The sequence below is a fragment of the Nerophis ophidion genome, linkage group LG06, assembly GCF_033978795.1.
Source record: "Nerophis ophidion isolate RoL-2023_Sa linkage group LG06, RoL_Noph_v1.0, whole genome shotgun sequence".
NCBI lineage: Eukaryota > Metazoa > Chordata > Actinopteri > Syngnathiformes > Syngnathidae > Nerophis > Nerophis ophidion.
The window spans coordinates 24,930,761-24,955,446 of NC_084616.1; the positions used below are offsets into that span (position 1 = coordinate 24,930,761).

Below are 24,686 nucleotides of genomic sequence, written 5' to 3' on the forward strand. Positions count from 1 at the left end.
CTGCAAAGGAGCATTAAAACATAATCAGATAATTGTCCTGTATTAGTATGAAAAACCCAACCCTTGTAAGAGGACATTTAATTAGAAGACACATTCGAAAGCCTTGGATGAATTCCTTTGGGTTAACATAGTTGCTACTGCTGTGTTGGCATGTAAAGCGTATATTAAAGACGTACTGTCAGTCATGGCTCACATTGATAGTCATAATTGTTTGTATTTCCATGAATCATGTGTTGTTTTATGGAGGGCCTTCTTCATCATTCGAACCGATATAGTAAAGCGAGAGATGTCATGTAACCCACCCCGAACCAGGCTTTCACAAAGAACGTAAATACACATTTTGTCAAAGAAAGCTTGTCTAAATGAAGGAACACTTTGTTGAATTCATTGTTTTCGCCATACTGGTGGTGGAAAGAATTCTGATCAGTGTTTATAGTTCCAGCATGTGCTGAGCGCAAGTGTGTCGCTTTGTGGGGACATTTACACAGCGAGAGTCTGCAGTATCAGCGGGATGAACTATTTGCTTTTCTAGGTTCCCCACTGAAATAACAGCAAGAGTAGTAGACTAACATATAAAATATTGGTGTCAATAAGAGTCTTGGAAGGGAAAAATGTAAACAAGTCAATGGCCGCTTCCCCTGAAAATGGGCTGCATGATTGCAGAGCAAGATGAATGTCAAGCCGCCTTGCTGGTCGAGCCGTAACCTTTCTGGATAACTGAATTATTTAAGAACCAAATACCTGTTGTGGGCCTCAGTTTCTCCATCTACGCTATTGCTAGTTTGAGAAGGGAAGTCCAGGGCCACGCAAGCCTCTCAGGCCGCAAAACGAAAATGGCAAGACAAATGTGGCAGGGGATTTGTGATAATTGGCCGTGCTGGTGGGCTGGCCGACGAAAATGGAGAAAAGGTCGCAGGCGCTGAAGAACAGATCAGTCTGTCAGGAGGAGACCAGGATTTGTGTGACTCAGGGGTTTAGCTCAACTTCTCTCTGTAATTCATTGTTTTAGAAGAGAGAACTCCACTGGGGGCCATTAATTAGGCAGCAGAGTAACCTTGAATTTGTTTGGCGGTCAGTAGCCTCAGTGTTGCTGCATTGGGCCGAGTGTTTAGCACAGTAAGAAAAGTCACATCAGGTTGAGGTACGCGTTTGACTATAAATGAGGGTCAATATCAGATGCAAAGTGTTTCTGTGACGGCATACAACTCACTGCAATAGAAACAAGAGATATGATGAACGTTGTAACATTTTCATGACGCTGATGTTCTTATTTCGCTAGGAGAATGTAAAAGCAGCGACTTGCTGCCAAAAGCATCCATACTTAGAGCAGGATGAGGATTACATTGGGTTGACGCACACACCACACACCTCCTGATGAACTTATCAATCAAGCAGGAGAATGTGTTATATTTATTAAAGTCTTAATCAGTCTTAATTTCACATCTTGCCATGACATTTTGGACAACTCTATTCTTTTAAATTTGTGGAAAAAGTTTGGAGAATTTCACTTAAACTCATCGCATCATGACTCCATGCACCTTGTTTTTATTTAGCATACAATAACTTCACCGGCCCTCCCTTTCACCTTCTTTGTCATCACAAACTGTCTAACAGATGAATACAAAAACAATCCCGCAGACCTTTAAGTTCCTGAAGGGGTCCCGATACTTTTGTACATTGATATTCTATACTGTAACCGAGTAGTGCTGTCATTCCCTTGCCAATCCCTGACTGAACAACACTGTCAGGCTCTATTGTCAAATGGATATCGGGTAGATCTGATCGCATTCTCAGTTGAAGTGCATTTCCATCTGATACAAACAACAGCCTGCATCGCTAAAGGCAATTATACTTCTAGTGCTCGTTGGCCCTGAGGTTGCAGACAGCCAGTCAACACCTTGCCAGGTTTTCCTACCTCTCAACCCTCTCAGTGAAATCAACTCAACGGGTCCCGGTGCTCATCCATGATTTATCTCTGTGAAATATTCATTATAGCCTCGCATAGTTTGGACGTATCTGATGTGAATAACCTGGAGCTGACAGCCTTGCTTTGTCATCACACATCCTCCGAGTCAGTCCGGCACCTGTCTTCCAATGCTTAGCGCAGCGGCAGCTAAACTGAGCTGAAGGAATACAGAATTCCCATTGAAATAAGGAATATACCTGTCTGTCTTATGTTTGCAATCCTGTTTTCAATGGCAGCAGAGCTGTCATAGCTTCCTTGTACATAAACCTCACAACACAACTTCCATCCATTTTCTACCGCTTGTCCCGTTCGGGGTCACGGGGGTGCTAGAGCCTATCTCAGCTGCATTCGGGCGGAAGGCGGCATACACCCTGGACAAGTCGCCACCTCATCACAGGGCCACCACAGATAGACAGACAACATTCCCACTCACATTTCCACACTAGGGCCAATTTAGTGTTGCCAATCAACCTGCAACACAACTTCCATCCATTCATCCATTTTATACCGCTTGTCCCTTTTGGGACCGCGGAGGGGTGCTGGAGCCTATCTCAGCTGTATTCAAGCAGAAGGCGGGTTACACCCTGGACAAGTCGCCACCTCATCGAAGGGCAACACAACCTTTCTCATTCATGTATTTCTCAAGACAGAGTGAAAGAGGCATACATTTTGGTTGGTGCTGAGGTATTAAATTAAAGTTAGAGTAGTCTCAGGAAAATCCAACAATTCATCATTCTTAAGTTCAAGTTAAAGTAAAGTACCAATGATTGTCACACACACACACAAGGTGTGGTGAAATTTGTCCTCTGCATTTGACCCATCCCCTTGACCACCCCCTATGAGGTGAGGGGAGCAGTGGGCAGCAGCAGTACCGCGCCCGGGAATCATTTATTGTCATTTAAAGGCCTACTGAAATCCACTACTACCGACCACGCAGTTTGATAGTTTATATATCAATGATGAAATCTTAACATTGCAACACATGCCAATACGGCCTTCTTAGTTTACTAAATTGCAATTTTAAAATTCACACGAAGTATACTGATGAAAACGTCGCAGTACTATGATGCGTATGATGACCCGTGCGCGTAACGTCAGAGATTGTAGCGGACATTTTGTTCCAGCCCGATCCCAGCTATAAGTCGTCTGCTTTAATTGCACAATTACACAGTATTCTGGACATCTGTGTTGCTGAATCTTTTGCAATTTGTTCAATTAATAATGGAGGCGTCAAATAAGAATGATGTAGGTGGGAAGCGGTGTATTGTGGCTGCCTTTAGCAACACAAACACAGCCGGTGGGAAGCGGTGTATTGTGGCTGCCTTTAGCAACACAAACACAGCCGGTGTTTCCTTGTTTACATTCCCAAAGTTGAAGCTTTACTATGGAACAGAGCGGTCAAGCGAACATGGTTCTCTACCACATGTCAACCGGCAGGTTTCGGTGAGAAAATTGTGGTAATAAGTCGTCTCTTACCGTAGACATGCTTGCGTCGTTCCTCGTGCACCTGTCAAAGAGGCAGCTGCGGACTCTCTTGTCTCCTCCGACGGGCCGCCCCCGAACGTGGGATGCTTCCACCGTGCCTTTGCCTCGCCTCGTCAAGAAACGTGGCTTACCTCAAATACACTGGCTGTCACCACACCCCTCCGACTTTCAGGTACGACAATATAATCTCACTAAAACACTGGTAACACAATAAGCAGATAATGGATTTTCCAGAATTATCCTGGTAAATGTGTCTAATATCATCTGAATCGCTCCTACTGCCCTCGTCTTTTTTTTGTTTTTTGTCCTTCACTCTCACTATCCTCATCCACAAATTTTACATTCTCTCTCAAATTAATGGGGAAATCGTCGCTTTCTCGGTCTGAACTGCTCTCGCTGCTGGTGGCCATGATTGTAAACAATGTGAGGATCTGAGGAGCTCCACAACCTGTGACGTCACGCACACATCGTCTGCTACTTCTGGTACAGCCAAGGCTTTTTTATTAGCGACCAAAAATTGCGAACTTTATTGTCGATGTTCTCTACTAAATCCTTTCAGAAAAAATTTGGCAATATCGCGAAATGATCAAGTATGACACATAGAATGGACCTGCTATCCCCGTTTAAATAAGAAACTCTCATTTCAGTAGGCCTTTAACCCCCAATTCCAACCCTTGATGCTGAGTGCCAAGCAGGGAGGCAATGGGTCCCATTTTTATAGTCTTTGGTATGACTCGGCCGGGGTTTGAACTCCCAACCTACCGATCTCAGGGCAGACACTCTAACCAGGTATATGAGTGCATAATGTCGAATGGCCAGGTGAAGCAATCATCAACAAAATCATGACAGAAGGCGAGAAGGAAAGAACTGTAGCATACTATGAATAGTACCACAGGGAAGCTCCATCAGTTATCACGCTGCCTTTTCAAATTAAGGTAAGTAACCCTTGAGATAATACATAAATTAAAATGACTGAATACTGTCTAATAATCCTGGAATAATCACCGGACAATGTTGATGACTAATTTTTTGACATAACACTGGTTCAAGTGGTTCCAAAGTCATTATAGTCACGGGGAATAATGTCGTAAGAAAACTGCAGTGAATACTGATATTAATAATATATTCATGAGAGACGGGAGCACGGTGGCCCAAGCTGAGAATGGTACGCGGGAGGAAAAGATAGCCAGGAAGAAACAAGGTCGTCAGTGTTGCCTCCTGCCTTGGAAGTCATTTCATTATCTCATCCCTCTCTTCTCTCTAAAGTGGGGAAGGCAGGAGAAGCTATTGACCCCTCTCTGCATTGGAGGCAGGCAGCAGGACAAATGAAGTTTCCCCTCAGACCCCCACCGTATTAATATCGTAATTATCCGCACCTCTATGCCCCTGCCAGCTAGCGCAAACACCACTGTCTGATTTGATGGAGAGGTGCAAGCATGGAATTACATTCGATTAGCTCTAAACAAAAGAGGGGGGACATGAGGCGAAGGAATCAATCAGTGTCACTGTCAGGGATTCTTGTGTCAAAGGGTGATTGCAGGAGTGTCATCACAGGTATGCCTTTATCATTGCAAGTACAGTATATTGTTGGCTTGTACTTCTTACCTTACATTGCGGCATCTTGAATGATTCCATCCATTTTCTACCGCTTATTCCCTTTTGGGGTTGCGGGGGACGCTGGCGCCTATCTCAGCTACAATCGGGCGGAAGGCGGGGTACACCCTGGACAAGTCGCCACCTCATCGCAGGGCCAACGCAGATAGACAGACAACATTCACACTCACATTCACACACTAGGGCCAATTTAGTGTTGCCAATCAACCTATCCCCAGGTGCATGTCTTTGGAAATGGGAGGAAGCCGGAGTACCCGGAGGGAACCCACGCATTCACGGGGAGAACATGGAAACTCCATACAGAAAAATCCCGAGCCTGGGATTGAACCCAGGACTGCAGGACCTTCGTATTGTGAGGCAGACGCACTAACCCCTCTTCCACCGTGAAGCCCATCTTGAATGATGCTTGAAGACTATTTGAAAAACCCAAATTTATGAATCATATGAAGATATTGCCTTACTTAGGAAAAAATTAAAAAGTTTCAGTACTGTTCATCTGCCATTTATGACCTCACATATCAGAGGGTCTCACAAAACTGCAATGGTTTCCTATTTATGGAGGAGCACACAGTTTGGTCCACATAAGAGCAATTTTCAACTGTGTTAATGATTTTTGTCATAACTGCACCGGACCACGTGCCTAGCCACAATAAATAGTCAGTTGATTAAAACAGTTATTTCATTTAATACATCTGTTAATACTTGGATGAAATCATGAGATAATACGATTTTGACAACTCATTTGCATGCCTTGTTTAACTACATGTGAGTCCGGCATATTGTAAATGTCTGTTAAGATGGTAAAAAAACATATTAACATTAGTGATATTATTCCCACTATTTCATGTTTTCACAAATGTATTCATTAATATTTTAGTTGTAAATATATTTGAAAATATTATTTTCTAGATTACGTTAATTTTAGTTATTCTCCATTGTGGACAGAACAAGGTGGCGTTTGTCTTCAAGCCTCACAATGCAATGTCATCCATCCATTCATTTCCTACCGCTTATTCCCTTTAGGGGTTGCAGGGGCGCTGGCGCTTATCTCAGCTACAATTGGGCGGAAGGCGGGGAACACCCTGGACAAGTCACCACCTCATCGCAGGGCCAACACAGATAGACAGACAACATTCACACTCACATTCACACACTAGGGCCAATTTAGTGTTGCCAATCAACCTATCCCCAGGTGCATGTCTTTGGAAGTGGGAGGAGGCCGGAGTACCCGGAGGGAACCCACGCATTCACGGGGAGAACATGCAAACTCCACACAGAAAGATCCCGAGCCTGGGATTGAACCCAGGACTGCAGGACCTTCGTATTGTGAGGCAGACGAACTAACCCCTCTGACACCGTGAAGCCCATTGCATGCCATGTTTTGTTATTTTTGATAGTACTGTGTGTGTGTGTGTGTGTGTGTGTGCGTGTGTGTGTGTGTGCGTGTGTGTGTGTGGGCCTGATTTACAAAGATCCAAATTCCACGCATTAAACAAGTGCAGACCATAAAATTGTGTGTACTTTTAGTGTGTGTTTTGTTTGAGCTAATAAAACTGCGTGTTCAACTGGTGCGGATGGCCTTATTTAAAAGAGGAACAGCTTTCACCATGGAGACACTCTTTTACTGCACATTAATGTTATCATGTTCCTACCTGTGGCGTTTTGCTGTTTTGAAACATGCAGCAGAAACATTTGACGTTTTCTAGGCATTTTGGTAGGAGTCCTGCAGTGCACTTTTGTGGAATCTTCCAGACGCATGTACATACATAATGCAATTAGTTATTTTTTTTTCATATATATGAACAAACAAATAATCAGAGAAACGCCACTAGACACCAAAAGGCATCAATTATATGTACAATATTTTTTCTGGTCGATATATGTTGACAATGGCAGCTATTTTTGCGCAACTGCCAGTTTGCACATTCTTTCTAGACGTTTTACAATGCAAAGCAGCTCCGAGGTTCAATTTTTGTCTCGATTAATCACACTTAATGTGCTAAATCATTAGATTTGAAAATTCTCCTCTCAATATTCTGACCGTGATCATCAGATATATATATTTTGATTATTCATGAATACAGACACACTAAATGGAGCACACCCTCTATTTTCACCTAAGAGAAGCAATCTTCTGAGCACAATCTTAATATATCATCTTAGCGTACACTATCATAGTATAGGATATTGTCATTGCACAAGTACAACGAAACTTTGTTTTCAGCACAAACCTGTTCAAGATTAGACAAACAAATAGTGTACAGGGTTACAGAACAAGGACGCTGATGGGTAGCCACAAGGCGCCCCGTAAAAGATGGGAAAAAGGTAAACGCTGGGGAAGGATGAGTAAAAAAATACAATCCAGACTGGGCACCTAAAGGGGCCCAGTCTGGAGTGGGAAAAAAACCTCCATAGCAAAGCACTTATACATATTACAACATACGTACATCTCGAGATATCTAGCAACAGAGGGAAGGTAGTTCAGGGTCATGGTGGTAGGCCGCAGTTCTCAGGCGCTGACCATCCATTCATCACCCCTATGGGATTTGCGTCGAGGGCATTGGGTTGGGGGGAATGGAGTGTGTATGCGTGGCGTATATTTTTGTGGATGTGTGTGTGTGTGTGTGTGTGAGCCCGCAGTGTGTCTCTGTTCTGCGGCCTTGATGTATTGTGCAGTCGCTAGTCCAAAGTTAACAACAACAGGTGTGTGTCCATGAAAGACAAAATTTGCATGTGTTTTAATTAGGGCTGGGCAACGATTAAAAATTTTAATCGAAGTTAATCACACTATTTCTCTGATTAATCGCAATGAACTGCATTATATACGCAAAGCCCAATAATGAATTCAAAAGTAGTGTGTAGTGCACCTTTATTGGACTATTCCCCCACATGAACAAAAGCGCCAAAACATTCGTTGTGCAAACACAATTTAAATCAGTACTTGTTAAACAGTAGCAGTTAAATAGCATATTTTATGAAAATCAACTCAAAAAATGTAAATACAAACATTTAAGCTTATTACTACCACTGCCAGGGTATTTAAGTTATCCTGTTTGTTATGGAAAATAAATATAATCTACATACAAATCTCTGAGCCACAATCATAACATCTGAACAGGCAATTTCTGAGGTAACAGCAGAAAGATTTTTTTTATCAGGGATCTTATGTTTAAAAAACCTATATTATAGGTAGTAGGCTGTTTTAGGGAATTTTTGATCAAATTATCCGTAGTAGCAATATTAATAATGTTGTGTTTATTATGCGTAGTGCACTTAAAATAATTATGACCATATCTAGGAATTGATATGATGGGAATTTTCCGATTGTTTGCTTGGTGCTTTGATAAACTGAACGCATATACATGGTACTATATTGTCATGTTATGAGCCAGGGAAAAAAAGAACTACCCTACCCAGCATGCAACAGGAGTGACGAGCATGCACGGTAGCCCGGTATAGGTTGTGTCGCCATGACGGCATCTTGTATGTTGTGATATGCACGCTCTGAAAGTAAACGTTAAAAACTCAGCCAACACGCCTCGTCTGCATTATTGATAAATAGACAGACAACACATATACTCCGCTGCTTCACAGGCCGCTGGATGTAGCCGGCAAAGTATTCCCATGCTTGCTAGCCGGTCTAGCAAGCACGCGTCATTCAGTCCAAAACGGCCCGATCTATCCACATTCAGAATTGTCTGGCGGTCGTAAGTGATCCCGGAGTGACCACGCTGTAAGCCAGCCATGAAATTTGCAGAATTGTCCGGTATTTTTGCCAAATGTTCCATCTTAACCAAGAGCCCCTCGACGCCGGGCGATGCCATCTTGTTAAGAAAAGGCGTTAACAAAATAAAAGCATGTAAACAACATACGCAAATGTGCGATAAAATAATTGTCGGCGTTAATAGATTGATGAGTTAACTCATAATTAACGCATTCATTTGCCCACCCCTAGTTTCAATACACCCAATCCTTCCGTAGATCAATGAGCTTTGTGTTTCAACTTGCCTGTGCATACAAAAATGCTATGTAAATAACGTTTGATTGATTGAAAAGAAGAAGAAAAAAAAGAAAACATTTATTCATGACTAATGAGAAAGAAAGGACATGACTGCCTGGAAGTACAATGTTATTAATTTTAATGCTTAACCCTGAGGTGTGTTAGTTTGTACAAGGATACCACATAACAACATCGAGCTTTGTTCGAAATATACATTTTTAATTTTTGAGTTGTCTGGGGTGCTAATACAGATATTTTAGTCTAAAATGTCCATTGCTGATGGGAGGTTGGAGCTGTGTGGTGGAATTGAAGTCATTGAGAGGTGAAAAGAACACGATAGAAAGCATGAAGTGAGAGAAGACCACCCTTGCAGCTCTGCACTTTGTCTCTGGGCTCATTACATAGTCTTTACCCAGCCCACTCAATAAAGAGTGGATAGAGGCAAGAATCCAAGACTTCGCTGCCTGAAATACCTTGTACTAACGTCACTGTTTAGGTCACCGGTTACCCTTGTGGACAAACACTCCCATGCACACACTGTTCTATTAATATTTATTCAGTACTCCACTGTTTTTATTGCTTTACATCAATGCTCCCTTCTCAGTTATTTTTAAACTTTTAAAAGTTGTCCCCATCTCACTGTCATCCACACGCATTCCCCTCTGTCCTCTGTGCTCCCTCCCCGACTGTGCTGTGTTAATGGAATATATTTTCATCCATGCCTCTCTGCCACTGTGGTCGCTGAATGGTTGGATATATTTGCATTTTTCACTCACTCGTGACCTTTCCTTCTCACCGCTTTGGGAGCTCTAGTATCCTTGCTTGCCGCCTGTTGACAGACTACCGCCTGCAAATCACATATGGACACAGCAAATGGTACACGGGGAGTGGAGGAGGCAGGGTCCAGAGAGTGGAGAAGGGTGGAAAAAGCAACAGAGCGAGGACTTGACAGATACATTGGTGTTGAATGTCTGGCAGCCTCTGTGTGTGGACTGAAACAAAAGGGATCTTTAATTGTTTCTGCTGCAGGCAGCCACAGGACACTAAAGGCCTGAGCGACTCGAGGATTGTGTACTTTAAAGCACCTGCAAAGTTGATAGCGCACGCAAAGCTGATCTACTATGCTCATATGCAGGGTATTGTGTCTTTTAAATGAGAAAAATGGAGAGCGCAATTCCATTTAGCGTGTTTATCCTCATGTAAATGCAGAACATATGCTGCTTATCAGAACGCCAACATTAACAGGAGGAGTGGATAGAAGCAAATACAGTCATTTAGATCTCGCAATGTGATTTATCAAGACTCAAACTGTCTACTGCCACTGTTCTGCGTCTATATTTAGCACGTCTAGAAAGTATTAACAACTAGGACTGTTGCAGCATATGAGGCGGTAGGTTTAGCCTGCTTGGTAGAGCGGCCGTGCCAGCAACTTGAGATTTCCAGGTTCGATCCCCACTTTTGCCATACACACACACATGCGGGAAAAAATGGAATCGAATACGTTGTGCGATTCAGAATCGATTCTCATTTTTTTTAAATATCGATTTTTTTTGGGGGGGAGGGGGATTTTTTATCCATCCAACAAACCATTACACAGCAATACCATAACAATGCAATCCAATTCCAAAACCAAACCTGACCCAGCAACACTCAGAACTGCAATAAACAGAGCAATTGAGAGGAGACACAAACACGACACAGAACAAACCAAAAGTAGTGAAACAAAAATTAATATTATCAACAACAGTATCAATATTAGTTATAATTTCAGCATAGCAGTGGTTAAAAATCCCTCATTGACATTATCATTAGACATTTATGAAAATAAAAAAAAAGAACAATAGTGTCACAGTGGCTTACACTTGCATCGCATCTCATAAGCTTGACAACACGCTGTCCAATATTTTCACAAAGAAAAAAATAAGTCATATTTTTGGTTCGTTTAATAGTTAAAACAAATTTACATTATTGCAATCAGTTGATAAAACATTGTCCTTTACAATTATAAAAGCTTTTTTATAAAAAATCTACTACTCTGCTTGCATATCAGCAGACTGGGGTAGATCCTGCTGAAATCCTATGTATTGAATGATTACAGAATTGTTTTGAATCAGAAAAATATCGTTTTTGAATCGAGAATCGAATCGAAAAAAATCGATATATTATCGAATCGTGACGCCAAAAATCGATATTGAATCGAATCGTGGGACACCCAAAGTTTTGCAGCCCCTATATATATATTTATATATATATATATATATATATATATATATATATATATATATATATATATATATATATATATATATATATATATATATATATCAGGAACTAAACCAATTGACTGTCTCATTGACATGAATGAGCGGTTTGTTTTTTTCTTGAAGCGTGACAGTGATGCAACACTTGCAACACAAAGTGCGTGTGGGTCTCCTCTGTTCTGGCGAAAATTTAATTGAATTCATTGTGATGCTACAACGACACCATCTTGACCAAGTGGAGAACGACAAACAAAAACAATGCTAGTGGAGTTGACCGGCTCAATGTTGTCAACAAAAATAGCACAGATAAATTAAATATAGCCAGAGAAGATTTTTTCATTTTACTTGGTAATTTCCTCCTTGATAGGTAAATAGGGCATTTACGTTTTCATATTACTCGTAATAAATGGAAATGGACATTTCGTATATGTAAACTATATTGTCCTACACAGTCATGCAACCAATGCTTAGCATGCTAGCCCGGTCAATCACACATCGACATACAGGCTAAGAAGGAAAATATATGCCCGTTGGCCTGTATGTCCATGTGTCATCCAACTGACAGGGCAAAATAAAAATTCCACAAATAAACCTATGTGGATATGGGTAGCTTCAGTGCCTATTTATGCTGATAGGATGAGGAAAGGAGTTGCCAACATTAGCATGGTTAATTGCGGTTTCTGGTACTGTATGTCTATCAGGCACATATGGGTTGGTATTTGCTTGGCACACTATAATGCATTACATGTAATGATTTTGTACTTTGTAGATTGACATGGTTGTAGGTTATATGATTTATGCGCAACGTGGTATTTGCGTAATGTTGGTTGGCTCACAGAATGGCACTTTGCACTAAAAGATGGTGATTTATTGATTGAGTTTAGTTTATTTCAAACACGAACAAACTTACAGTATAAAACATCACACATAATTTCATATAATTTATCTTTACGTCATGACGGAAAAAGAGCAGGAAGAAGTAAAGTTTATTTAATCCTAGCCCTTTTTCCCACTCCAGAGCGTTTAAAAATACATATGTTCCTTTATTGTCTTCTTTTTGAAACACAACAAGTGAATGATTAATACAGCAGTTCTTACAATATATAAATAAGTCAGTCAGGATAAACATACTGTAATGAAAATGTCCTGTTTTCAATAAGGTTGAAGGTAATTCTCATAATTGTTCTTCTTTGTACTTTGTAAGCGCTATTAATTTGAACAACCTCTTAAACTGGATCATATCAGTACATTTTTTAACTTATTTGTTCAATCCATTCCTTAGTTTAATTCCACATACTGATATGCTAAAGATTTTAAATGTTGTACATGCATACAGATGTAAGTTAGTTTTTCATCTAAGGTTATATTTCTCCTCTTTAGTTGAGAAGAACTGTTGTACGTTCTTGGGTAGCAGGTTATAATTTGCGTTTTATATAATTTTACCTAGTTGCAGCTAAAATTCTTTTTTATTCTCTGAATTTCAATATTTTTGATTCAATAAATAAAGTGTTTTTATATTCTCAATATCCAACATTATGTATCAGTCTAATTGATCTTTTTTTGTAATACGGTTAGTGAATTAAGTGCACATTTGTAGTTATTTCCCCATATTTCTGCACAATCACTCAGATATGGTAACACTAGCGGGCAGTAGAGAATGTAGAGTGATTTTTGGTCAAAAACATAATTTGTTTTGTTCACTATTTAAATATTTCTTGCCACCTTAGGTTGCGTTTTTTAATGAGATTTCCAGTGACTTTTATCATCTATTATCATACCAAAAATTTACTTTATTTTACTCTTTCAATGTCTACTCCGTGAGGTGGCGACTTGTCCAGGGTGTACCCCGCCTTCCGCCCGATTGTAGCTGAGATAGGCGCCAGCACCCCCCGCGACCCCGAAAGGGAATAAGCGGTAGAAAATGGATGGATGGGATGTCTACTCCGTCTATTTATATTTGTGTATGATGCTCTTTTAATATATGTACATGGAAGAGAATTCAGTGCATCAGGTTGGATGCAACATGGAGTTACACTGAACGACATGTGGTGGTAATTTTACCGTTAGCCTTAGCTTACCATCAAAGTAGGCATATGCGATATATGTTATATTATATATTATTATATATAATTATTTTGATGGTGGTCCGTGCAGTCAAAATAGACATTTTAGCAGAGTAATGCCAAGAATCAGTCTCGACTCCCGACGAAAAACTTTACAAATACATTTGGCTAATCAACATTAGTAAAAAGTGACATAATTACTTAGTAAACCATCTTGCAAGAAGCAGAAACAAGAGAAACCTACAGCGTAGGACTCGTCAATTGCCATTTGAAGTTCCTTGGAGTAGGATTTGGATTTGGCTGCGTATCTGTCAACATCAGTCATGGAGAGTGGGAGGGGACTACGGAATTTTGCCCTTAATTGCAGTACCATTTCTGGCCACATTACTACATACTCCTTTAATGTTGCCAAGTTTCAAGCAAATTAATGACTTGTAGTTTGGTAAAGCTTTAAAAACATTCCTGGATTGCTTTTGTGTACAAATATTGGTGTCTTTTCTTCAGCAAATTTTAACTATGCAAGCGAGTAAAAAGCTTTGATTGATCGTGATTAATCATATGTGCATGTATATACTAGGGCTGTAAAATGTTTACAATATTTAATCGCCATGATCGCAATTTGTTCATAGTTAACTCTAAATTACTTGTGATTAATCGCAGATCGGTGTAATTTTTATCATTAGTAAGTGTACCCTAGACATATACATATATATATATATATATATATATATATATATATATATATATATATATACATATATATATATATATATATATATATATATATACTTTTTTATTTTTGTAGATCAGGCCCCTACTCCAAATATTTGTTATTTTCAGGTAGCAGCCCTGGTAGGGGTTGTATGCACTGTGAGGAATGCCATGTTACGTCAGTTTTTCATGTTCCTCAATAATTCAAGTGTCGCTTTAACTAAATTTGTGGGAAGGTCTCAGAATGTGTAAACATGGGGATGACATAGGTATGTTTCCCTCTATACCATGTGTTCTATTCCACAGAAAGTTGTACGTGCATTTTCCCGACGAGTTTGTTTTTGTGTTTTCGCAGGCTGACTCGCACATTTACAGCTTTTCTGGGTTTGTTGCACGCAGAAGCAGTGTTGATGATGAGACTCACGCTTTATCTTGACGAATAATGGTAGAGACAACGTAAAAAACCATTCATCCAAATAATGTAAGCGAAACACTGTCGTGCTAAGAGATATCCAAGTACAGTATGTGGTAGTGCCGATAGCAGACATATAGCCTGGCTAACGAGAGTGATGAGATGGACCACTAAGCCAGTAGATTTGATGACCCTTCGTAAGCACACTCGACTATATGCAAGCAACCTATTCCATCATATTTTACTGCAGCTGTTAGACAAGGAGGATGGCAGAGCTTTTAGCAGACTGAGATACCGTCCCGTGCTGGTCGGCGTGTATGTGCAATGCCATCAGGGAAGTGAATAACTGGGTAGATAAGTGAATGGAGGCTGGAGAGTGAGGAGAAGGAGGGAAGTAATAGGCTGATGTGGGCCTGCCAGCTTACAAAGAAAGACCCTACACCTAAACGGAAACTGATACTATGCAACTTACTCAGGTTCAAAGATATGATATGTTTACCACAAGTGGGAAAGGGAAAGCGAAAGAGGAGCTCTTACCTGGAGCAGCCAATAGCACCTACGGTGGAAGGTGGGGATGATGGATGAGTGGACATAGCAGCCATACAGACACTGAAAGAAGGGGAGACAGGAAAGAAAGTCAGAAAGACAGGCAGAGAAAAGGTTTTACCGAGCAATGGGTTAACCCCACTACTGATCATGGCAGATGTGATCTTTGAACCCTGAGCGTTCGTCTCCTCAGTTAACTCCCATACGGACGTGGAGGCAGATGGTCAAACTATTGTTCTCTGTGACCTGGAGGAAGAACCTGGATTGGGTTAACTAGTGAACAGCTCCACATTGCCCCACCATATGACTTGTTCCTTCCGTGCAATCCACTCATTTCTTTCCCTGCTCGGAGAAAGCCCCGGACAGAATGATTAAGGCCCTTCTTACGCTGCCCCCCTCCGTCACCCCGCAAGGCACCCAAAGCACATAACTAAACTACAGTGTTATTAATATCCTTATCGTAAACAGATAATACTGCGCCCAGGGGCTCGTTACAGTGGAGGGAGCTAGGCAGGGCTGATAATACCTCGTTGAATTTGGCAGAAGGGCCAGGAGACATTTTTCACAAGTCGGCAACAGAGGCTAATGCTACCAGAAACACGAACAAGAGCTGTTATCCTTTTTCCAAACACTGACACGCTCCATTTTTCTCATGCAGACCCTCTGCCCTGGCTCCCAGGTGACCTGAAGGGATGGCTAGCCTGCACGATATTGTTAATGGCGGAAACAGGAATCTACAACGTTCCCTTTTACCCAACCGATACCACCCAAGAGGCAGCCAGGGATACACTATTTTGAAAGGAGAGGGGATTACTCTTAAGTCAGACCAAACATGTGAAACTTGGCCTGCTGTAATAAAAGTGACAACGTGGGAATACAGTCACAGTTTACGTTTACATTTTTGTATATGGTAACTCCATCCATCCATCTATTTTCTACCGCTTATTCCCTTTCGGGGTCGCGGGGGGCGCTGGCGCCTATCTCAGCTACAAACTGCAAAATCAAAACTGAATGACTAACATTGTACTGGCCAAAACGGGATTTAAAATCCATCTATCCATTTTCTACCGCTTGTCCCTTTTTTGGGGTCGCGGGGGGTGCTGGAGCCTATCTGAGCTGCATTCGGGCAGAAGGCGGGTAACACCCAGGAAAAGTCGCCCATCGCAGGGCCAACACAGATAGACGGACAACATTCACACTCACATTCACACACGAGGGACCATTTAGTGTTGCCAATCAACCTATCCCCAGGTGCATGTCTTTGGAGATGGGAGGAAGCCGGAGTACCTGGAGGGAACCCACGTTGTCACGGGGAGAACATGCAAACTCCACATAGAAAGATCCCAAAGCAGGATCGAACCCAGGACTACTCAGGACCTTTGTATTTTGAGGCACATGCAATAACTCTTGTACACCGTGCTGCAATACATATAATGCGTATTATTATTATTATCAAAACTACACAAAGTTTACACATTTAAGGTTATATTTGCTATGATATTCTAACACTGTAAGGTGCTAAGCAAAGCACCCATTCACGTGCTGCAACAAAATATTAAAATTATTTAAGTTTGTTTTCTTAGACAACTTGTTTTGGCTGTAGGAGTTGTAACACAGGTGGAGAACTTTCCAATCAAAAGATGACAGTAATCATATTGTTCTTGTTCTTTATTACCTCTAATCGTCTTCACACACTGTACATCTTTTACTCTTAACCAAAATCATTATTTTCTTTACACAAGCAGGTGTTTTGCTCTTCCATTTTCTTCATTTGACTTTTGATCAATTAACACAAATGGCAGTTGCAAATAACGGTACTTCAATTTAAGAGCGTCCATCAAACATATATTAACTTTGCTACCCTAGGGGAAACTGGGTAACACATGGCTCACTGACAAAGCTTAACCTATTTTTACTATAACAATCTACAAGGTTGTTACAGCTGTCTTCTCTTTCTTCCCCATCCATTTGCTTTCTGTTGTATCTCTAGTTATCATTACATACAGTATATTGTTGTATTTGAACAATTGTGTTGTTGATAACAGAGGTAAATTATTGTTATTATTCATTATTAATAGTGCTATTTATATTGGTATTTGTATTGCTCCATTTGTAGTATAATAATGCTCATTGTCATTTCTATGTTATCATTTATTTCACTAGCTGCTTCTTTGATATCACATATTCTATCATATTTGTACATATCATATTTGCTGATGTTGTTGTTGTTATTGTTGTGTTTGCTGTTGTTGTTTTTATGTCTCTGTCTTATCTCCCTCTTGTCCCCACAATTTCCCCCTCTGACTTCCGTTTCTATCCCCTCCTGCTCCAGCCCGGCTGCAGCAAATGATCATATAAATATTTTTAATAAAGTCAATACAAATAAGACAACAAGAGAAGTATCCCAGACTTCTCTTTTGTAAAGTACATTTGTACAACCGATATGGGCATCTACATCAACAATATGATTTGCCTGAGAAGCTGGACAGGACAAAAAAAGAGCGTCCCAACTAATATTAATCACAATAGATTAGATTTATACAGCATTTTTCCGGACACACAAATTGCTTCACAGAGAACTGAGAATCCACTATTCATTCACTCCACATTCACGCACTGATTTGCAGCCACAGCTGCATTGAGGTACACTGACAAAAGTGTGGCTGCCAATTTGCGCACCACCAAACATTCATACACCAGTGTAGGTGGCACTGGGCGCAAGGTGGGTGAAGTACAGCATCTTGCCGAAGGTCTACTCTACCATGTCTTGCCGAATGACAACTCTAGCATTTCAACCATTAAAGTTAAAGTACCAATGATTGTCACACACACACTAGGTGTGGCCAAATTATTCTCTGCATTTGACCCATCACCCTTGATCACCCCCTGAGGTGTGAGCAGCAGCGGTGGCCATGCCCGGGAATCATTTTTGGTGATTTAACCCCCACTTCAAACCCTTGATGCTTAGTGCCAAGCAGAGAGGTAATGGGTCCCATTTTTATAATCTTTGGTAAGACTCGGCCGGGGTTTGAACTCACAACCTACAACCTATGGATCTCTGGGCAGACACTCTAAAATGCTGTCCCAACTAAGAGTGCTTTGAGATAAGAGCTGTCTCTCAGCTTAATGTTATGTTTTAAGTTACAAGTAAACATTAGTTGGCATAGCAAATGTCACAGTAAACTCCATAAGATTTGACGAAAACATCCTGGGCCTCATGTTTTAAGAGTTGCATGGGTTTTGGACTAAAAATTAGCGCAAGCTAAAATCCAGAAAAGGGTGTACACCTAAGCATGTACTAATCCATGCACAGTTCTGTTTTACATGCCAACCAACGTGGAATGTCGCACACGTTTGCGTGGTTCGGCACGCCAGACCATGACCAGATTTAAATACGCAAATCATACAGATATTAGCCATGTGCCTGAGATGCCATACTCTGCCCAATCAGAATGTGCCGTCCAGAAGTAGAAGATGCTTCTATCTGCTGTTTCCAGGCGAACCAAAGAGGGTTGAGTGGGATCAAGTGTGTGAACGTGTCAATGCTGTGAAGTCAGCGAACCGCACACAGGAACTAAAAAGAAACAAAAGGTTTTGTTCGATTGATTGATTGAAACCTTTATTAGTAGATTGCACAGTGCAGTACATATTCCGAACAATTGACCACTAAATGGTAAAACTAGAATAAGTTTTTCAACTTGTTTAAGTCGGGGTCTACGCCAATCAATTCATGGTACAAATATATACTATCAGCATAATACAGTCATCACACAAGTTAATCATCATAGAATATACATTGAATTATTTACATTATGTACAATCCGGGGGGTGTGAGGTGAAGGGGAGCATGGGATTAGGTTTGGTTGATATCAGCGCTTCAGTCATCAACAATTATATAATCTGAGAAATGGACATTGTAACAGTGTAGGTCGGACTTCGTAGGATATGTACAGCAAGCAGTGAACATAGTGAGTTCAGAAAGCAAAATAACAAGTATATACATTTGATTATTTACAATCCGGGGAGGTGGGATGTGGATGGGGGAGGGTGTTAGTCTAGGGTTGAAGTTGCCTGAAGGTGTTGTTTGAGTGCGGTTTTGAAGGAGGATAGAGATACACTTTCTTTTATACCTGCTGGGAGTACATTCCACATTGATGTGGCATAGAAGGAGAATGAGTTAAGACCTTTGTTGGATGGGAATCTGGGTTTAATGTGATTTGTGGAGCTCCCCCTGGTGTTGTGGTTATGGTGGTCATTTACGTTATGGAAGTACTTTGACATGTACTTCAGTATCAGGGAGGTGTAGTGGATTTGATAGACTCTTCTCAGTGCAAGTTGTTTTACTCTGTCCTCCACACTGAGCCAGCCCACTTTGGAGAAGTGGGTAGGAGTGAGGTGTGATCTGGGGTGGAGGTCTAGAAGTAACCGGACTAGCTTGTTCTGTGATGTTTGGAGTCGAGATTTGAGGGTTTTGGAGAAGCTGGGGTACCAGGAGGTGCATGCGTAGTCGAAAAAGGGTTGAAGGGTTGTCTTACATCAGGAAACAGGCGGGGGGACCGTAGAGCAGATAGTCACTGCAATGATATGTAAAATTTTTGATACATCTCAACTTTGCCATGAAAAAGGGCAGACGTCAAATTTTGTGCATGAGGCCCCTGGTCTTACTTGCTTGCATAAACTTATAGCTAGAGAACAACATTAACTGTGTTTTTCATCCATGGGAAGGAAGAAAGTGGGTGTAAAGGACAGTGCTGAGAAGAAGTGGATGATGTTTATTGAATTGAAAAACTAAACAATCAAAAACATGACTTGGAAAAGCAATTGGAGCGTCTCATTGCTAGTCTGCGCCATACTGAAGTCGAATAAGTTTAATGCCAGACAAAAATGTTAAAATAATAACTGAACGGTGAACATTTATCCATGAAAACATGGAAAAGCAGCTGATGGTGTGCTTAACAGAGAAGCAGCTGGAAGAAGGAACTGTAGAAGTCCATTTTACAAGGTAAATGTTTACTTCATAAAACTACTGCAGTTGTTTGTAGTATACTATTGTATTGTTTCTATAGGTTTATATGTTTTTCTTTTTACTGTTTTGGGTGGGAAAGCACCAATTGAATGTTTTTGATTTAATTTCATTTGGAGACTTGGATTTTAGATCCAAGTGTTTTGAGCTAAGTGAATTATATTTGTGAAGTGAATTATATTTATATAGCGCTTTTTCTCTAGTGACTCAAAGCGCTTTACATAGTGAAACCCTATATCTAAGTTACATACAAACCAGTGTGGGTGGCACTGGAAGCAGGTGGGTAAGGTGTCTTGCCCAAGGACACAACGGCAGTGACTAGGTTGGCAGAAGCGGGAATCAAACCTGCAACCCTCAAGTTGCTGACACGGTTACTCTACCAACCGAGCTAAACCGCCTACAGTAAGGTAATTGATTATATGGTCACATTCCTGGGTGTATCTTGCGTAATCATTTTGCGTTGCAGTCTGCTGAAAATGACGGAAAGCGCCACTGTACAAGGCAACTTTCTTTCTTTTTCTTTTCTTAATGATTGTCACACACACACACACACACACACACACACACACACACACACACACACACACACACACACACACACACACACACACACACACACACACACACACACACACAACACACACACACACACACACTAGTTGTGGTGAGATCATCCTCTGCATTGTACCCTTTACCCTCAGCCCCTGGGAGATGAGGGGAGCAATGAGCAGCACTGGTGGCTGCGCCCTGGGAATCATTTCGATTTAACCCCCAATTCCAACCCTTGACGCTGAGTGCCAAGTAGGGAGGTAATGGGTCCCATTTTTATCGTCTTTGGTATGACTCGACCGGGGTTTGAACTCATGACCTACCGATCTTGGGGCGGACACTCCAACCACTAGGTCGCTGTGGTCAAATTGACACAAAACACAGTAAGATATTCAAAAAACTACTGTCATTTGGTGGCTAAAGTGGATAGTATAGCCCTCAAATTCATCACGTTTCATGTGTCAGGTAAACCATTAAGATGAATCATCTTCTTACTGTAAAACCTAAGGATAAATACAAGAGAAACTACATTGATAAATGGAGTTTTGTATTCATACGAGGTAACACGCTCAAATTAAAAGCATTACTTATTGGCCTAGTGTCCGCCCTGAGATCGGTAGGTCGTGAGTTCAAACCCCAGCCGAGTCATACCAAAGACTATAAAAATGGGACCCATGACCTCCCTGCTTGGCACTCAGCATTAAGGGTTGGAATTGGGGCTTAGATCACCAAAAAATTATTCCCTGGCACAGCCTCCCCTGCTGCCCACTGCTCCCCTCACCTCCCAGGGGGTGAACAAGGGGATGGGTCAAATGCAGAGGACAAATTTCGCCGCACCTAGTGTGTGTGTAACTATCAGTGGTACTTTAACTTTAATTTTTACGAGGTGTGCATTTATTACAGGTGGGCATGTGATGCACAGGTCTTATGATGCTACTTCAAACCAAACCAAAACAAATTTGGACTTGATTTAGTTCGAAGACGACGAGGCACCTGTTGAAACAGAGAGCCAGGAAAACAAAAAAGCCGCACACAACTTTCCACAAACCTGCTAAACTGACACGTGCACATTCACGTCACACAAATTAACACCTGGTACTGACACCACGCTGACAAAGAGCCTCATTACTCAATAAGCAGCTCGAGATGCTACATAAGTGCAGGCAGCTTTCCCTGGCAAATTGTTGATGAGGACGGTAGGAGGTAAAACACACTGAGTTGGACGTTGTGTTAGGAGCTAAGGATGTTGGGGAAACAAAGCTCGCAGGAGCATGTGATAAATAGGCACCTCTGAGTGTGCAGTCTCATCCTGCTGAACCAGAAAAAAGAGCAGAAGAGCCTAGGAAGTCAGTGGATATAAACAATCGTTTGCCAACATCAAACTGCCTCATTCGTTATATTTTAGATACAGTGACTGAACACCTACAAAGGTTGTGCATGAAGTAAAAGCTCATCCCATAACGATAAACATCACACGTACATGTTTTTAATACGCACATGGACACTGCACATTTTTTCATTGAACCTATTTCAGAAATAATTTCAAGTCACTGCCAAACTGTGTGTCATGCATAATTCTTACTTTTTGCTCTACTCTCATCCATTAAAGCTGTCCAAAATAGGATGTGAGCCTCCTCCTACTCTTATAGTGCTGCCATCCATTATATACGCTGGCAACGAGCAGACACATCCTCCTACTCCGCAGTGTAGCCAGCTACTATAATGTCAAATTACTTCTCACAATTACATCTGCTATCATCTTGCAACCGTCTGCTTAGAAGTTTTGTGAGTGTTTGAACACAGGCTTTAGTTTTCTGTTTAAGACATTTTGGTATGAGTCCAAATAACTTTTACAATCAAAGGGCTAAGCGGTACACAATGGATGGAGGGATGCATGTATGAGAGGTACAGAGACCACTCGCGCGACTATGACAAAATGTGCTTTTATATACAATTTTTGTGTACAATTTAAAGGGGTCATATTTTAAGTTTTTTTTAATCCATTTAAACCACTGCCTTGTGGTTTACATACCATGTAATGCCAGTCCTTTGGTCAAAAGTTTGTATAAAATTACGTTTTACAGACCATCTTCAAGCCGCTTTCTAACCGTCCTTTTAAAGTGTGCCGTTTTTTTAGCCGGTCTTATTTGCGTGCCAAAGTCCTTCTTCAGGCCGAGCCCCTTTGGACTGTGTCTCCCCCGCGTCAGCAATGTTCGAGTTTTTAGCTCTTCCATATCAAGTCTACTGGTAGATATAGGTTAAAACCCTACAATACTTTATATATATATATATAAAAATAACATGCATGTACAAGCAGGATAGCAAAAAATAAGAAAATGATTGACTACAACTGGACAAAAATGGCAGACTCACACAAGGCTCGTCGATAAACCTCTACCATATATGGAGTTATCCACTGTCATAACTAAGGCAAAATACGTCACAAAAGAAAGGAAGATTGTACTATAAATATTGCTGCCATGCTTAAATGGTTTGATTTACATTTTTTGGGACTTATAGGGATCCCTAATGCAGTGTTTTTCAACCTTTGCTGAGCCAAGACATATTTTTTTCATTGAAAAAAATCCAGAGGCACACCGCGAGCAGAAAACATAAACATTTTTTAACTCAGCAGCCAATATAGACAATAAAAAGTCGTTCTCGCAATTTTCTGATATGAATTCAAACCATAACCACCCATGCATCACTATAACTCTTGTCTCAAAGTAATTGTACTGTTACATCACGTTGGGACTTATTTTGAGTTTTTGGGTGTTTTCCTGTGCGTAATGTTTTGGTTCTTGTCTTGCGCTCCTATTTTGGTGTTGATTGTTATGTACGAATGTACTTTGTGGACGCCTTCTGCTCCACACGCTGTAAGTATTTGCTGTCGTCCAGCATTCTGTTTTTGTTTACTTTGCAGCCAGTTCAGTTTTAGTTTAATTTTGCATAGCCATCCATTAGCTTCAATTCCTTTTCTTAACGGCACTCGTATTTTGTTTATTTTTGGTTTAAGCGTTAGACACGTTTTTACCTGCACGCTGCCTCCCGGATATTGTGATCGCGACAAACCATGTTCCCGACATCTACAAAGCAATTAGCTACCTGCTGCCACCTACTGATATGCCAAGCTCTAGACGGTACAGACACTCAACAGCGGCACATTATTTGCAGATTGTAATTGCTGGTTTGCATAAAATATTTTTAACCCAACATTACATAATGTCCCACGGTGCACCAAACAATATCTCACGGTACACTAGTGTGCCGCAGCACAGTGGTTGAAAAACACTGCACTAATAAACAAAAAACAACAGGTAAGAAAAGTTGGTTAAGCATAATACAGGCTCTTAAAGAGAAGGTTTACAACATTTTTATTAATGTTTGCATTATACTGAATTGGCACTCAGTATGGCGTGCACCTGTGCCATGTATGTTTGCTCTCTTCCATTGATTAATAACACTGAATTGGCCGTCCATATACAGAAGCAACATGTTGATTTTGTGTTTTATTCATACATACATACTGTACAATGTACTTACAGTGGGGACGGGTACCGAATACAGTACTATTACAAGTACTGACCAAATTCCATCCGTGCTCCCGGGTATCAGTTAATGCAAAATCAATCGGTACCATATTTCGATTACTTTGCAAGTGATGTCCGGGAAACAAGCAGTCAAGCACTGAGAATGGACTGAGGCGGACTGCCTTTTTTACGTAATGTTACAATTTGTCATGCCAACAAAACAAGAAGAAGGCATTCAAAATTACAAAACTCCACTTTTCAAAATGCACAAGCCCTATGCTAATTCAAATTAGATTTGCCATGGACGTGCTACAGATAGCACAATATAGCACTGGCAATATTACATGGCGATTTCAATGCCTCCAAAATTGGTAATGCACTTTATAATCAAACAGATGGTGGAAAATAAATACAGTACTTACATTACACATACTTTGTAGGATTCAACAAAAGTAAGCTCAGTGTTAAATGTTACATAAAAATAAATTGAGATTTTATTTCTAAACAGTTAACATTTGTTGACACA

The 24,686-nt window shown here is 40.9% G+C and overlaps 1 protein-coding gene across 9 annotated transcripts in view; it reads right to left on the reverse strand.

The window, feature by feature from the left end:
* camta1a (calmodulin binding transcription activator 1a) overlaps window positions 1-24,686 on the reverse strand; it is a 778,795-nt gene that overhangs the window by 151,917 nt on the left and 602,192 nt on the right. For all 9 annotated transcript variants that reach the window (XM_061903168.1, XM_061903175.1, XM_061903169.1 and 6 more), the window contains one exon: window positions 15,050-15,121. In XM_061903168.1, the coding sequence (XP_061759152.1) occupies window positions 15,050-15,121 (72 nt within the window). The remainder of the gene's footprint in view (window positions 1-15,049; window positions 15,122-24,686) is intronic.